At 42.0% G+C, this 16,947-nt stretch overlaps 1 protein-coding gene across 1 annotated transcript; it reads right to left on the bottom strand.

Annotated features, from left to right (window-relative positions):
- Window positions 1-14,273: 14,273 nt before the first annotated feature.
- On the bottom strand, window positions 14,274-16,454 carry fgf20b (fibroblast growth factor 20b). The gene is made up of 3 exons (XM_030396963.1): window positions 16,020-16,454; window positions 15,694-15,797; window positions 14,274-15,550 (listed from the first exon to the last, which is right to left on the bottom strand). Exons 1-3 carry the CDS (start codon window positions 16,315-16,317, stop codon window positions 15,305-15,307), a joined length of 648 nt encoding a protein of 215 aa, XP_030252823.1. The 5' UTR covers window positions 16,318-16,454; the 3' UTR covers window positions 14,274-15,304.
- Window positions 16,455-16,947: the final 493 nt, after the last annotated feature.

Genomic DNA, 16,947 nt, shown 5'->3' with positions numbered 1-16,947 from the left:
TGTGGTCTAAATGCACGGACCACCAACCTCCCATCTCCCTCAAGGACTAAAGGCAGGGAGATATGATGAAAAAGATGAAATTTTGCTCAAAGCTATGGGACCTGGTGGTACTTTGTCTGGCCCATCTAGATTGCTCTGATATGGTGTCATGATAAGAAACATGAAAGTACCCTGTCATCAGCTTTTTTCTTCTCTGCCTTTCTGCCTTAGAATGTCCCAGCAGGGAGAAGCCTTCATGATGCAGGGAACAGACAATACCTTTGCATGTTACTGCCTTTCAGAGGCTAAAAGGAAAGATGGTGGTTTCAAACAAGCAAGCAAGTGATATGAGAAAGGCTGTGCCGACGTCTGCTCCCTTAATTATCTGCCTCATTGGCTCCTCTGTTGTCACATCTATCATAACCATGTACGTGCATGTGCATATCTGACATTACATGGTCTCTGGACAGCTCAAAGCTTGAGGCTATCAGTAATGTTTTATTATTGATCTGATGCTCTGTCAGATAACAGCTGATTCCAGGAGCCTTGGAGGACTTGAGTTCCAGTGCCAAGCTGGAAGTTAGGGCCTCACAGGGGTGGCAGGGAGGTGCCGAGCTGCAGTGCCAGGTGATCAGCGAGCAGATATAGACCCTTCATCTTCACTTAAAAAGCAACAAATCTTCAAAGTTGGCTAATCTTAACGTTATCTGTTAAAAACAATGACGGCCTCGCTGTCATGTCATGTTTTTCTGTCATGAGTGCAGCTATTGCAACTGTCCAACTCTTCTCAGTGATTCATTTCAATAGATCAGTCTTGTGTTTGACTAATAAGTCTTATAAGTACATAGATCCATTTCCTCATTTACCTCCACATTTCTAGAGAAGAGGCTACCTCTCTGATAACAGAAGTGTTATGTGGTAAAGATGGATATCTCACAACCTTGGCCAATGGCAGCAAGTGATAAAAAAAATTTACTCTGTACTCAAGTACTTTATTTAAATCTGCCACAATCAACATCTTATATTAACAATGGATCATGTGACTATGTGACCAATGAAAGTGATGAACCTACAGACAGTGCTGACAGGAGTCTGAACTTCTCCTCAGTGGTACCGGCTGATTTAGCATCTATCGGTTCACCGTTTTGGTTTTACAGTCCATAACTGTTTTGGTTCAGTCTGACCACTCTCATCAATCTCCTTTTCAGCTGCAGCAGATAACTGTTATCTAGTTAAAAATATGGTTAGTGGAGAGCAAACTGAAGATAAAAGGCAAGTGAATAGCAACTGTATGCTGATGTGGTGGCCTTAACAGCAACATATGGTCATCATTTGTAAATGTTCAAAGTCTGTTGCCCAAAAATAATAAACTGCAGATTTAAAGGAGACCTACTATGCTTTCGTTTATTTTTCCTTTCCTTCACTGTTAATATTTTTTTTTGTGCATGTAGAAGATCTTGAAATGTAAAAAGGTCAAACTTCTGCAGCGCTGGGAACTCTTCTTGTGAAGTGTATGAAACCCCTGAATTGGAAGTATCACCTGTTATTCTGTGACTTTGTGACATCACGCTTCGTCATCATGTCAAACATTTGCATAACTTATGGCATGTAAGAACTGATTTACAACGACAGTTCGCTACTTTATACGTCCACTCTATTATAATTCAGAAAGAAATGTTGAAAGTGTTGCTCCACTACATACATCTTATGTTACTAATGTATCAAGATTTACATACAGAAGATATGATCACAAACATGAGACATCTTCATAGATTACGCTACCCAGCAATATGTAATAGTGTGTTATATTAGTTAAGATGACCTGAAGACTGACCTGAATATTAAATTACTGCTTACATGTACATAATAATCTACTGATAAGTATTATGCCATTCTTCACAAACAATACTTTACTTCCAGTACTTCAGTACATTGAGTAGATAACATCTCCATAATTTGAAAAAAGTAAAATGTAGAAGTGGACCTGGCAGTGCCAGTAAATAAAGCATCTGAACACATCCTCCAACACTGATCTTTACAAATAAAACAAAAACATCTGCATGGCTAAATATTGCTAGCGGTTTCTGATATATATTTCCTTTACTGTTATCTGGGTCTACTGACCTTCCAACACTGTTCTCTTCAGGTGTACCAACCATGACGGATAAAGGAACACATTATAGCCTTCTCAGTGCAGCCACCACTGGCTGCTCCTTAACAGCCTGGCACAGATGTTCCCCTTTGGTTGCACCTTCACTATCACCACAAACAACTTCTATTTCACACTGTTCTCTGTTCTTGGTAAACCTCTTGTATTGCACGCTGCTTATGTTTTATTTGAATATGTGCATGTGTTGCTCAAAATTAAGATTTCTGGTTCACAGGACGACAGCTTGCTTGTTGACACGGCAGACGCTGGATGAATGTGTAGCGTCTGCCGCTCTGCAGACATTTGAACATGCTCCTATCAATGCTGATTCAAACTGCATCCCTCCAGGTCAGACCAAAGGAATGAAGTGGTCCCTCTGAAAATAAACATTAACTGAGAAATGCATGACATCCGATTGTAAAACATCCACCAATGACAACATAAACCCTCACCTATCTTCCTTCAGGGCCCAGGATTGTAACTGCTGCTGTGATTGGTCACCGCAGGTGAGGCATGTTGAGGAAACGGCATGCCTTTCTCCTACCAGAAAACTGTCTTTGTTTGCCTCTGACAGGGGGAATGTGTGGCTAAGCATCTGTGTGACACTTTGAAATGAGTGAGCAATCCTCTTGAGCAGGAGGGTGTCAACTATCTGGGCTTCATCTGGACCTGGCTCATTTCTCTTATAGGTAACTTATTTTCTTTTCTCGTCCAAGACTGAAACTAAACGGGTGATACTTGATGCAGATTTTACTCATAAATCATCTCTTCTTTTCACGATGAAACCATGCAAAGTATTTCTTTTTCCCAAGAAATGTTTCTGGTTTCATAACATGCCGAGGTTGACCTGCCTAGTTGGAAACAGGTTCCTGATCGCCTCACTGATAAGCTCGAATCCAATAAAAACACACCTGGTTTAGTGAGGGACCGGAGCCAACCAGACAGAATAATGTGAGCTCCACCAGCCTTTTAGATCAGGCACAGTAAACATCATTGTGGGAATGTAAATGCTCCCCCACTCAAATACTGGAACATTTGAGCAACTCCCCAAACTATTCTGCCGGCTCTCCAGGCTTTGAAGTCTAATTTCTGCCCACTGAAGCAGACAATGCTGACATCTCCCTGTTTGAGGCATGGGAAATGAATTTAGGAAGCACAGGTGAAACTCTAGAAAGCTTGAATATGATATTTCCCGTGTTCAGCTACTCAGTTCTTGGCCAGATCTGTATGATGATTAGTTACTGGGACGTGGAGAAGTATGCATGCCTTATGAGCAGGAGGAAGAGGAGGAGAAGGCCATCTGACCCCTCCCTGTCCAACAACTCCTAATATATGTATTCTTGTCATGCAAGGTGCTGGACTTTCTATTTAGCCTCTATATAGACTACACTACAATATATCATTATTATCATCCCTAATGCTAGTTAATGCTTGAGTCCTCCAATGGAAAGAGGAAATATCTAATACAAAATACAAAATATCTATACAAAGGCCATGTCCATGTCACAGTGGCCTGGATTTGATTCCAACTTGTGGCCCTTTGCTGCATGTTGACCTCGCTGTGTCACCCCGTTTAATGTCATTCTTTGCCTGTCCTGTCACACAACGTATTACAACAAATAATAATAAGAAGAACAAGAGGAAGAACAATTGAAGCTGCAAGCAGCGATGAACGGGCCCTCGCACTCCACACGCGTCGGGGCATGCTGCCGTCGGGGTGTGCTGCATAGATGTAATAAGGGCAAGACCCCCTACATGTTTGAGCAATTTGGACTAGATGACAAATTGTATGTGATGTATGTGTAATGAGTTGATGGTTTTATGGCGTAGCATCAAAATGGACCGTGCCACCAGGTGTGACGTAGGTGAAAGCTTTTGATAAGTTTTGTCCACAGATGCTATTTGCAAAGTCTGGTGCAAATCAGTCAAATGGCCTAGGAGGAGTTGGAAAAAGTAATTTAATAATTTTTTCACAGAGCCTTAGTGGCTCATGGGGAAGTAGTCACCTGGGTTTCATGTCATTCGGACAGACCAATGTGGAGATATCCAACACTTCATGTTTTGAGCAAAATGTACAGGAAGTTGTTATATAATAACTTATGTATTGTTTGGAATATCAAAATTCTTGTAATAAGTTTTTGTCAGGAGAGTCCACAGATGCTGTGTGCAAAGTTTCGTGCAAATCTGTAAAATTGCCTGGGAGGAGTTAAAAAAAAGTAGGTTTGTGACATTTGGGAAATGGGCGAGTTACTACGAGTTTCAGCACAATTCAGTGAATGATAAGGTTTTTTGAATGTGTGACAAAGTACATGTGAGTTAGAAGCCAAAACGCACTTTCCCTGATTATAGCGCCACCTAGTGGTGGAAATTGAGGACGACAGACGGCTGAAAAAGACGTCATTTGAAAAATAATAGGGACCTCGCAGGTCAAGACCTGCTCGGGCCCTAAAAATGCATTGCTTTTCAAATGTGCAGATTTTAGAAGATGATTAGAAGATGAGATTTTGGCAAATATAAAAATTTTATTAATGTTGTTTTCAAAGTTACCATGTTTGCTAATGCAACTTCAGAAAATCTATTTAATTTTAGCCAGTTAGCGGCTTGTGTAAGTCATATTTGAACCTTGGGCTTCTGAAGCAAGGACACTGACTTGTTGAGGACACTGCATCTGTTCATGGGACGCATGCTGGATCATCTGAGCCACAGGGGTGCCCCAGATCCGCTTTCTCTTCATCTCACGCCATCATCAGGTCAGAATTTTAACCTAATGATCAAATAACTGCAAAACCAACTTAATTCCCATCCAGACCAGCTGTATTTAATGCTTTAATGCTTAATTAGCATGCTTACAGCATGCTCATAGCAGCCAACCTCACAGAGCGGCTATCATGGCTATCATTGCTAACATGGCTTTGGACGGTTACTCTTATTTTGTACATTTTCCTTTTTTTGTATTTGGGGCCAAAGTTGTTCAAAACTGTGCGCTTGCAGACACTGTGACCATCTTGATTATCTGAAAGGGGCTGTGTGGAACTTCAAGCCAATTGTGTGTTTATGTTAGCGGAACTAAACTTACGTTAGCTATTGCTGCTCTCTGTTAGCGGAGCAGAGAGAGGCACTGAGATGAGACTCTCGAGAATGTGAGTAACGTCACATCCTTTGGACCGCCGCAGAAAATGCAAGTTCACAAATAAATCTACAGTCCAGCGACATTAAACAACTTCAACTACTCATCCACAGGCTTGTACAGACAACTGAGAGAGACGGGAAAGGGTCTCATTTTTCACATCAGGTTACAATCCGCTCACATACGGCCAATAAAAACGTTGTAATTAATGCATGTAAATTCCTACAATTTGTTAGACAGAGCCCCTTCATCTCATATAATCCAATAAACGTCTTTTATCGTTAACTATGTTACTGAATGCTAATATTACTCTGTGGATTCAAATTCTTTGAAATCGAAGTAAGAGACCAAAAGATTCCACTGAAGGGTGAATCTTAACTCTCACAGCTTATCATCTACCGCAGCTTTATGCTCTGGTTTTTCATGTTGCCTTTGATACCTGGGGAAATGCAGGCTTTGGCAAAATAAAGGCCTTTTGGAGGCGTGACTGGTTAACCTCTGAATCTGTGATAAGCCGGGAGCAATCAGCACCGTAAGCAGCACTCTGCGATGGGTTCTGATTGATATGAAGTCCTCTACTGATTCTGTTACTGAGTTTTTACCTGGGCCCAGGACACAATCATGTCTGAATTTGGCCCTTGAGCTTTTAAGATCATTTTCACAAGTTGACCTCATTTATATGAATTGGCGTGATAGTGTGTCTAATATATCTGTCATACAGTATGTGTCAGTGCTGGAGGAGGATCCCTGTTCTGATGCTCTTCCTGATGTTTCTCCCCGTTTCAAATTGCAAAACTCACTGAGATAAGAAAGAAAAAAAGAGAATACACTTCACTGACCTTGATATAACATCTGATTTCTGGTCTTCCTCGTTTCATTTGCCTAATAAATGTTTAACTGAAGACTTGAATTAATAAAGCCATCACCTCTGGATTTGTTCCTTGTAGTTTGATACAATCAGAAGTGTTTAAATGAGCGTATGTTTGTGCCTGAGTGAACATGGACTGTTATTTCAAGATGCAATGTGTGCCCGGCTGGTTGCCTCTGTAGTGGAGTGATTCCTGTGTCTCTTCTGGCCAGGGGATTTCCTTCTTCCAGAAGCACTCAAGGTTATTACTGTGGAGGAGGGTCTGAGCTCTGCTGCTACGCCCGTTTGAAGTTCCCCACAGCAATTCGCGCTAACATCTCAGAGAGATCACAGCCAGACAAGTCAATCACATCTTCTCTTGTTTATCTTATAAAACTTCATCTAAAAGTTAATATGAAGTCACAACCATCATGACGGTTGTGTGAACATTCTGGATCTGTTTTCATCAAGTGATGTGATTATGGACTGAGTAATCAGTAGAGTTTGGAGCGTAACAGATTATGGGTCTATTGATTCTCATTGATTCCTCTGAAGTGCTTGTCTGTCTTGGCTCAGACTCTTTTCTGTTCTCCACAACAACTGGGACTCACGCTTGGATCACTTGTGCCTCGTGACTCGCCGAGGCTTGTTCATGTGTAGCCCTGTGATTTATACAATGTAACTATGCAAGAGCTTCAGACTAATGTACTGCATGGCAAAGCCTTCTATAGGCCTCTATATGTGCAGCAGTCTTGTTGAAGGATATATCATACCCACAATGACTAAACACACTCCCCTGGAAAGTAAAGGAAGAAGACTTAAGTCTGTTCAACTTAAGCATTACTTCACAAGAATTTATCTAATTGCTGTTAGAAAAACACAACATATCTTTGGGTGACACTCACGTCAACACTTACAGCACTGCATCATGGTTTTATGTATATCCAAAATATTCATTGAGACACTCCTTGCTCTTTTCCCAAGCTACAATCACTGCTGTCTAACAACATCTATAGTGTTCAGTCCTCTCTGTCTGAATCAACCATAACCCCTCGACTCGCTCATGGCCTCTTTTGTTGAGCTGTGATGTCGCTGTAGAGGTCTGGGGCTTATGGGAAATATATTAATATGGAATATTAGATTTAAAAAATGACAGTCCTCTTCCAGAAATATGGAGAAAGAAACATCAGTGAGAATTTAATTCAAGTTTTCTTAATTCTGGACGTTACAGTTTCACTTCAGCTGTGTTTGTTGCAGTACCGTGGTCGGCCACTGGGACCATTGCCAGCAGAGCTAACTAACTGCACCTCACCTGAGGATTATCCAGAGTATTATTCTGTCAACATGCTGAAAGATAGTGTAGATAAAACAAATCGAAATAAAGGGAAATTCAGTGTGCCACAATCCTCTATACTTTAATGATAATAAAAAAACTTGAAAAATGTAGTTGAGGTGATGATTTGTAAAGATTCCCGACAAATAATATTTATAGTTTTTATAGTTTTTAATTTCCTAAAGAAGCTCTAGTTGAGTCAATACAATCTGTTAATTTCTTTTAACTTGAATTCCAAAGAGAAAATTCTACCTAAAATATCTAGTTTGCTTAATTTTGATGTAAGTGCTGCTATGGGAGCTACTTTGTAGCAGCAGTGATGCAAAAATGAAGCCACTCTTGGCAATTTCTTTTGAGAGTGTAAAAGTATAAGGGGGCACAAACTGAATTTAAGTTTCAAGAAAGTTCTGAATTTGTCTGAAGATAGAAAAAAATATATTATTAGTTTCAACTTGAAATAAATAAAACTTCTATATTCAATTTTAATGAGAAAAAATAGTTTATGCCTTGTGACCTTTGACAGTGTAATTAAAGATTGGTCATCTTTTCTCCAAAAAATTACGCAATCTTGCTTTAAACCATGGAAAATCAAGTATTTGTGTTTTCTTTTTGAATGTAATTGCTGCACTAATCTTCTTAAAATCTTGACTGTCATAAAACAAAATCACATGACGACAAAACTACATTTGAAACAAGACTATTTGTATGAAGCAGAAAAACAATTAACATCTTCAACATTGATCTCTATTGATTTTCTGCAGACACCACTTCATTTGTTTGGTGCACACAGGGAAACAAACTCAATCTATTAAACTGACTGATTTAAAAGTTAAATCAGTTTCCGTATCTGTGACGTTCCATGTACATCAGATGTCTAAGAAACACTGCTGCAGCTTCGACGCCTCTCTGCAGGATTAAACAGTCAATTAAACTGTGGAAGAGTTTCGTTAAGTGTTTCTGTTATTCCCTGAAATCAAGCTGTTGCTGCTTTGACCGAGAGGATAACAAACAACATCCTTTTGAGCCTGTATGAATGTTCTGTGGTCACAGGCAGGAATAATTAGTGGTATTCTCCTGGTTTGGACGTTGGCCAGGAGCTGGCATTTCATCTGCCACTGTGAGCTAAATGTATATTGGGTTCAAATAAGCTGAAATGGGCAATAGCCGTGCAAGGTTTCACGGTAAATTCTTCTCGCGTATCGTTTTTCTCTCCCCTGTCTTTAAGTCGCCCGCTCTAAGCCCTCTTTTCCCTCTTTCTCCCCTTGTTTTGTTATTTTACCTGGAGGTGCAGGTGTGAAAGGGTGAGGCCTTGGAAAAACATTTGATTCCGTAAGCTTGTCATGAAGGAATCCAATGACTGACCTCTGCATCTTGGCACACAATGACAAATGGGTTTGCAATTTTCCGCCTGACTGAGGGGCAACAAAGCACATTTCCACCAGTAGGCAGTGAGAGTACAGTCTTCCCACTGTCATGCTCTTTAACCAGGCAGTGAGCTCCACGCATAGCTTTGCTTTGGCGTTTGCAGCCCTCATGGTCAAAATAGACAATTACACTCGACATGATCTATCAAGAAAAACATACCTAAGTGAAAGCCTGACTTCACACAGTGAGGTAATCTGTTGATGTACAGAGGAAGGCTTGTTTTTCTTGCATCACATTTTACAACGCTTCCTAAAATTAGAGATTCTCTTTTTAAAGTGAAATCATTAATCGTCATGAATCTGTGTCATTTAGACTGTTCGGATTTTGTTATAATCTGTGAGCATTTATGGCATTTTATAGGAGAATATCCTCTGCAGCGGATGCTAAAATGTGCAACCCAATCACCAAAATAACTGTTGGTGAATTGTATTACTGCAGAACCAAAGTTAACGGAGACATATTATGCTCATTTTCAAGTTCATCATTTTATTTGAGGGTTTTCAGGCTTCAATGCTCAAAAAACACACCAGTTTTCTCAGATGCCTGAGAAAAAGTTGTCAACCATTGTCAGGTCACTCGGAGAGGTGATCTCTTTCCCTATTAATTATGTGCTCTATTTTCTTATGAATGTTTCCTGTGGGACACAGGAGCTCCCATTGGTGCAGACATTGGGCTTTTCAACTATCAAGAGTGTAGGTCGCAACAAACACGGAGATTTCCCAAGGTCTCGGTAAACTCCCAGGTTTTGTCACCACAAACATGGTTGGAGATGGTCCAGCTTCCTGTGAAATATATCAGTTTTTTCTCACCACAAAAAGGAAGTAAATTGTACCAAGGTGCAGTGGTTTCACACTTACAAATGGTGAAACACAGATTACTTGCAAGACTTGTCCTGTGTAACTTCCCCACCAGCTTTTGTAGAAATGAAGTGAGGTTTGCAAAAAACGTTAACTGCTTACATTTTTCCTGGTGACCGGGTTAAAATGTAAGATCAAGCTAAAGGGTCCAGGGGTTTGTATCATTCATTTTCCAGATTCCTTTTGATTCTAATGACCATTTTGCGTTTGTTATGCACAAAGATAAAAGTGTTTTTGTCTTTTATAAAATATATGAAATGGTAATATTTTACTATCATCTCCGCAAACAATAAGATAACTGCAAGTCTGCATCTCTCACATGTAAATAATGTTCAAAGCTTTTTTCCAGTGTTGCACAATCCTGTAAATATTACCTTCATTAATTCTAATATGTTTCGGTACTGAAAAACATCCATCTCATGTCTCTACATCTTGCAGAGCTGCACACAGTTAGTGTTGTATTCCTCTGTGGGATATATCCATCTTGTTTATGAATATGCTTCATCGTTAACGACGGTTAGCTCATCAGTGTTTTCACTGCTGATTGAATTGCTTCCAAAGCCTGCAAGAATGTTTAAAGTAGACGCTATGGAAATGAACCAATTGACCTTTTTTCTGACCCTAAAGATCTCCACGCCCTGTGGGAGCACAAACTGTCAGGCGGCACCAGAGTCTGGAAATCAAAGGGATCTATGCTGTTATTAGTGCAGCGGCACCCTGAGACCTACTGCCACACCTCCAACATGGCCTCCACACACACACATTAATGTCGCCCAGCTATCATTTTAAATGATGATTTAATTTTATAATGAGAATGTCAAAGTATTCATAGAGCGTGTTGGCACATTTTATGGCCTCTCTCAGCTTGTGTGCTACCAAAAATGAACCAGTGAACTATACTTTGCAGAATTCTTTCTGTGTGTGTGTGTGTTTGTGTGTGTGTGTGTGTGTGTGTGCGTGTGTGTGTGTTGTCTGTGTGCGCCCTGGCGGGGCAGTCCAGCCGAGCAGTCCAGCAGGGCGATTATGTCCTGTAGGGATAACCTGTCATGGTACTGAGAACCTAATTGATGCCTCATGCTTTTCAGGGGGCAATTATAGCGCCCAAATGTCAAGACCTAATTTGTGACTCTGTAATGTGGACCCATGGGCCAGAGGAAGGGGTGACACGGCTGCTCCGGAGGGACTCACACACAGGTTTGGTCAGCAGATGTGAAGGGCTGAAGGGGTTACAGCAGCAGGGGTTTACTTTAGGTCATACCACAACAATGTAAAAAGACAAAAAAAAAAAAAAAACAAGTGTGTATGAGTGTTTTAGCATTTGGAAATCTGTATTGTCCGGAGACAATAAAAGTAAAAGTACTCATTTGCAGAATGACTCCGGTCAGATTGTATTATTACAAACTGGAATGTTATTACAGATGGATTCAAACTGCACTCATAAGGTTGTATTTACATAATAGGTCAAGTGGCTCCGAGTAATGTGAAAAGGGACGCTCATTGTGATGAGCCCAACTCTGCACTTCCCCTCAGCTCTAGGGACTGTTTAGCATCTTTCCGCTGATTGTTTTGGTTTCACTGAACTCCAAATAAAGGCTGATGTTGCTCCGTGTCTGCTGGATGTTTGACAAACAACTGTATGCTAAAAGATTTGTCACAACAACTTTATAATATAAAACATCCGTGATGTATTTACACCATGTTTAGCTCCCGCATAATAAATCTGTTTACGCTGGTTTACTATGAAAATGACAATTCAAGCTACTCTTTATTCTGTGTCAGTTTGTTGGTTGGTTTGTCAGAAGGATTACACAAAAACTATTGACCCCCCCCCCCCCCCCCAAAAAAAAACAAACAAAACAAAAACAAACAGACGCATGCTTTTTCGGTGGCTAACGTCACATTTGTACTTGAGTAAATATACCCTTAACTTCCTGTGGTGAATATTTCAATGTATTTAATATCGCAAAGCATATAGAAAGTAAAACCATTGTCGTTTAATCAACAAAGAACGTCTCTGCAAGAGGATAAAAACTGTGTTCAACTATGTTCAATTTGAAGCAAAACACAGCCAGAACCCTGTCATCTAGATAAGTGTATGTCATCTGTCTTATGTAACTACAACTAGATATCCTATTTACCTCTTGTCGACCTGTCTCTGTATCTGTGTGCTGTATTAGATGCTACAGATGGCAGCTGTGTGTTGTTGCACCAGCCTTCAGCCTCCTCCAGGTACTCTGTGTTCACATCCCTTTAGTTAAACAAAAACACTGTCAGTCACCTGCAAATGCACCACAGAAACTGTGCGGAAATGCCCAGGCTTCTTCTTCTTCTTGTTCCCCACAACACCTTAACACTGCTGTTTTCGACTAAAATCTCCATGGAGATGCAAACACAGGAGCATATTTTCCACTGGAGCTGACAGCTTAGGATGTGGAGTGTCAGTAAATCAGGTATGCTGGTCTAATTGCCGCTTGCGGAAGGCAGACCACAAAATCCTCTTAGCTATGACACTAAAAATGATTGAACTCTAAACACAGTGCAGCAGGATTTTTTTTTTTTTAAACATGAATGACGGAGGGATGGATGGATGATATCTGGGACCACTGGCTGCAGATTTCTCCAGGATGGATGCTTCTCTCTCTCTCTCTCTCTCTCTCTGGACTCAGATGAAAGCCCAAAAGTATCAAGTGGATAACGCTATACTTACACTTCTGCTGTAATCCCTATAAACACACATGCAGCTCATAATTTGTGCGCACAGCAATTTACTAAGGAAAAAACAAACAACAAAGAGCCTGAAATCAATAGTTGCAGGATTCAAATGACACAAAGCTGCAGACAGCGTCCCTGCGCAAACACACTCTTAGAAGTGGCCACGGCTTTGGAGCAACAGGTGAGCTCCTCGGCACCTCCCCTGTCTTCCCCAACGCAGCCTACTAAATATAGAAATTATGCTCTCTGATAATTGGGGGCAGACAACAAAGCCGGCTGTATTTCCACCCTCCTTCTCCTCCTGCTGCTGCTGCTGCTGCTGCTATTCCCAGCTGACAAACAGCAGGCCTGAGATCAGAGTGTGAGAGGTTGAGTGCTCAGGGAACACCTGCGCTGTCTGACTGGACTGTGAAGATAGACACAGAAGATCACTGACTTCCACACCTGCCCGTGGACCCATGCCATATTCTCTCTCTCACTCTTTCTCTCTCTCTCACACACACACGCACGCACACACACACATACACACACTTGATTGGGTTTCCTCGAGAGCCCTTTAAGGCCGCTGCTGAGGAGGTGATGAAAGTCAGGGAGCGTCCATTAAGCGTGTGAGACAGCCCTCCAGAGTGGGTGCGGATGAGGGGTTTAAGTGTTTTCAGCGACGAGCCGCGGACCACCTGGAGGAGGTGGAGTAGGAGGAACAAAAGCATCTGTTTCAGGGCCAGGTAGACTCCGAAAACATCAGTTAAACAAGTGCCAAAGAGCACTTCTGGGCATCAGGTATCACAAGTCAGGATTTCCAGCGTGTTTAGAGGGATGACCTTCAAAATGTCAAAAGGGGGGGGGCGACTGGGACTCTTAGATTTCCACAAAGTCGGCTTTTCATGACCACAACTGAGACTCTTTGAAGGTAGTGCAACAACAAAACACACTATTGTTGTGACACACTCTTCAGCTGGGAAAGATGGGAGCAAACTATCCATCATTTTCACGCTTGTTAAGCTACAGAAAGACAAGCACCGGCAGCATCTTCCCAGAAACAAGCACCAGAATCCTTTTTTCATGTTGCATTAGGCTCGCGTGTGTTCACCTGGTGGACAGGGGATGTCCACACGCACGCAGGTTATAATACACTCTGGGATGCTGTCATTAATTGACGACAGAAGCGCGTTGATGTTCAAGGTGTGCAGGTGGGAAAGTCCCACAGTATCACAGCGCAGACAGGAGAGAGTTGGCAGCAGGCTCGACTCCCCGTATCGAGACACCCCCACTGGCTTGCCATCACACACACACACACACACACACAAACACACACACACAAACAGGCTGAGATCACAGGCTGAGCTTTTCATGCTTCAACACAGATCTTCCCCCAACCATAGAGGAAACTGTGCACAGATACATGAGATAAGACCTCTTGAAAATAAATCAAGAATTCAGCAGCTGTAACATACTTTTGGTTAGTTCTTAAATGACGGGACAGCAAAACAGTTCTTCTGTTAAACATTTTAACACAAAGAAACAGAAATTGTCTGAAAAAGAAGATGAAACTAAAAATGTCTTGGCCACCTTGACTTCCATCAGTAGACGTTTCAACAGGTCTACTGACCTAGGACTGTCAGCGGTTACTTCATCCTTATCGCTCTGACCTCCACTTTTATATACATCTGCTAATGTTGCTGGGCCCGAGCTAAAGGTCACATTTTATTTGGTCCTGATCGCGTCGTTGCGCAGCCTCGACATTCAAACGATTCAGGAGGGAGGCTTTGAAGTTTTTTATCCCCGCATCAGCTCTACGACTCGTCCCTCTACATAAGTGCGTCCATAAAGAAAGAAAACATTGGTCTCGTAAGCAGGTTTATATGTTTAAACTTTGACAGACAAAAGCAACCAGTAAAGTGTCCATATTGCTCTGTTCAAAGTAAAAATGTGGCTTTTTTAAAGGAACTTTGGTAATAACTGGTTACATTTTTTCATCTCTGACAAAAAAAAGCATTTTGATCACATTTTGAGCAATTTATTGTTTGTATCATCAGTTTGTTGACTTCAGATTCCTCCTGTAACACATGTAACAATAGTTTGGTTGGAATTAATACGTCAACATTACAAGGATTTAAAAAAAGTTGATTCACAGTTGTCATATTGTGATTAAATGCCTTTAGATGTGGGGATCTTTTCCAAATTTTGCAAATATTTGTTGTCATATTACAGTTTTTATCGCTAGCGGAGCTTGTTTTACATAATAAAAGACATAATGGTACAGTGTGTCAGTCTTTATATAATCGATACAGTTTCTAGTGGTTTCTCTATATTGCATGTATATAACTGTAAAAATATATTCTCAAATAAATAAATATATAACATAAATATATGTATCTAAAATGAATAAATAAATTGTTACATTTTTTTCTCTTTTCGAACAGGTCTACACACAGGTAAGAAATAAACAGAATTCCTTCAAAGTCCTTCTGAACAAACTACAGCTCTCTGACACCAAATTAAAAGTACCATTCATGATTTCCTCGGACTCCACATCAGCTGAAGAGAGGAGATGCTCCCCGACCATCCAGCTCCGCTTCCCATCCGTCTCCTATTCCACGCAGGTACTTTTTAGGGTCGTCTATCCTCTAAAACAAATGACCCCCTCATGCCGAGCGTGCAGACATTCTCGCCTGTCTTCCTGGCTGCTGAGAGATGGCCAGTGCATTCCTACAAGAGGCCCCCGAACTGTACCTTTATCCCTGCTGCTCGGGCTGATGTCCACCAGCCTGCACCGGCCACATCATCCCCATGCCTGCCTCCCTCTTCTCTTTCTCTGCTCCCTGCCTGCCAGGGCTTTAGCAGCTATTCCTGAACTGGACCAGGATCCCAGGTCTCAGCTGTGTCCCAGGATATCCCTGTACAGCTCTGGCACACGGTCAGGGTCCACAGGCCTGGGCAAGAAGTGTGTAAATTTCTGGTGCCGCCTGGATTTAGTCCCATCCCTTGGTGTCCCGTCTTTATTTAATGCCACAAAGTAACGCGTCCCTTTGTCTCCGTGTTTGTAGAGGTTGGACGAGTACGTGTTGTACCAGTTCTCCTCAAACTGCTCCCTGAAGACACATTCAGCTGTGAGCTTTTCCTGAAAACAACAGGGCACAACATAAGACATTTCACTACTGCTCTAAATATATCTTCCTGTGAATCAAATTCTCCAAATAAAAAAAGCTGAATGAGCGTCACCACAGGGATTTAGGCAGCATGAATAAGCGGAGATGCACTTACAGAGCCATACAGCTCTCCTTTGTCGTTCATCCCCAGGTAGAGTCCACTGTCCACCCCTCGAATGCTTATCAACCCGACAGCAAGGCTTATGAATTCCAAAATACCTGGAGAGGAATAACACAGTTGTTCAGTAGAGACTTTGACAGAGATGACAGAATAATATTATATATGCTCAAAAGTTCAAATTCAACTCAACAATACATTTTAATCACAGAATTATAAAACAAGATGGGTTTTTAAAATCAGTATTTCCTTGTTGCTCATCTTTGATAATTTGGCCACTTTCTTATATCTTTTGCAACCAAAACAAAGCGCATTTCATTTACCAAATCGACTGTGGTCCTTCCTCGTGCCTTGCACAGTGCCATCCGGAAGTATTTCCAGGTGAAATCCAGTTCTGCAGTACAGCTGTCTCCTCCTGAGGATCCCTTTGAGGTGCGTTAGATCCGCCGTGGTGCTGCGGGAGAGCCTGTCTCCGGGTATGAGGTGCTCGCCCAGTAGTGTCGGACTGTCCCCAAAAGGGGTCAGCAGGAAATGGGACCCGACCTGTGCGACACCATCGATGCCGTGCAAGACGCCTCCAACTTCCCCCAGAGTGGCAGCAGCAGCAGCAGCAGCAGCCATCGCGTCAAAGCTCAGCGGGTAAAGTTCAGTGAGGAGGTCCGGAGGGAGCGCTCTTGCGTAGTAAGCCTACCTGGTTGCCACCGTCACTTACTGCATGTTTACGTCCACCTCCTCCGTTACTTAGCACATGCACTAATTCCTCCCCCCCCCCCCCCCACCCTCCTCACATGAAACACTCAGTAAAACCTCCGCAGCAGCCCGCACCGATTTCTCCCTCTGTCGCTGCTCAGACTGCCCTCATGGTGCATACCTGTCCACAGCGGATGGTGATGGCTCAGTGGAGCCGGGCAGGATTGAGGGAGTGTGGGCTGGATAAACGCTGCAGTGCAGGTAGAGGAGCTCCTGGAAGGCTTTCCGCTCAAAGTGGCAGGGGTGGTGAGGCAGGTGCAAAACCACAGGACTAGTAATGGGCGGGGCTGTCACAGTTGAGACGTGCCCTGGCAGATAGATTTTTCCTTCTCCCAAGGCGTAAAATAAGAGACAGACAGACAGAGAGAGAGAGAGAGAGGGAGAGGAAGAGAGAGAGAGGGGGAGAGAGAGAAAGAGTTGATGGTGGGCTTAAAACTGAACACTTACACACTTTAAATGCAAATTAAATATGTAAACACGAAACATTTGACACTTTAAAAA

The sequence above is a fragment of the Sparus aurata genome, chromosome 18, assembly GCF_900880675.1.
Source record: "Sparus aurata chromosome 18, fSpaAur1.1, whole genome shotgun sequence".
Lineage (NCBI taxonomy): Eukaryota > Metazoa > Chordata > Actinopteri > Spariformes > Sparidae > Sparus > Sparus aurata.
This window is presented reverse-complemented; position numbering and strand designations above follow the sequence as displayed.

Bases quoted from the DNA above. Each gene is read 5' to 3' on its own strand.
- fgf20b (XM_030396963.1), bottom strand. From the start codon at position 16,317: ATGGCTGCTGCTGCTGCTGCTGCTGCCACTCTGGGGGAAGTTGGAGGC. The intron at 15,798-16,019 runs GTAAATGAAATG...ATTCCTCTCCAG, and splicing joins GAAGGACCACAGTCGATTTG to GTATTTTGGAATTCATAAGC. The intron at 15,551-15,693 runs GTAAGTGCATCT...TGTTGTTTTCAG, and splicing joins AAGGAGAGCTGTATGGCTCT to GAAAAGCTCACAGCTGAATG.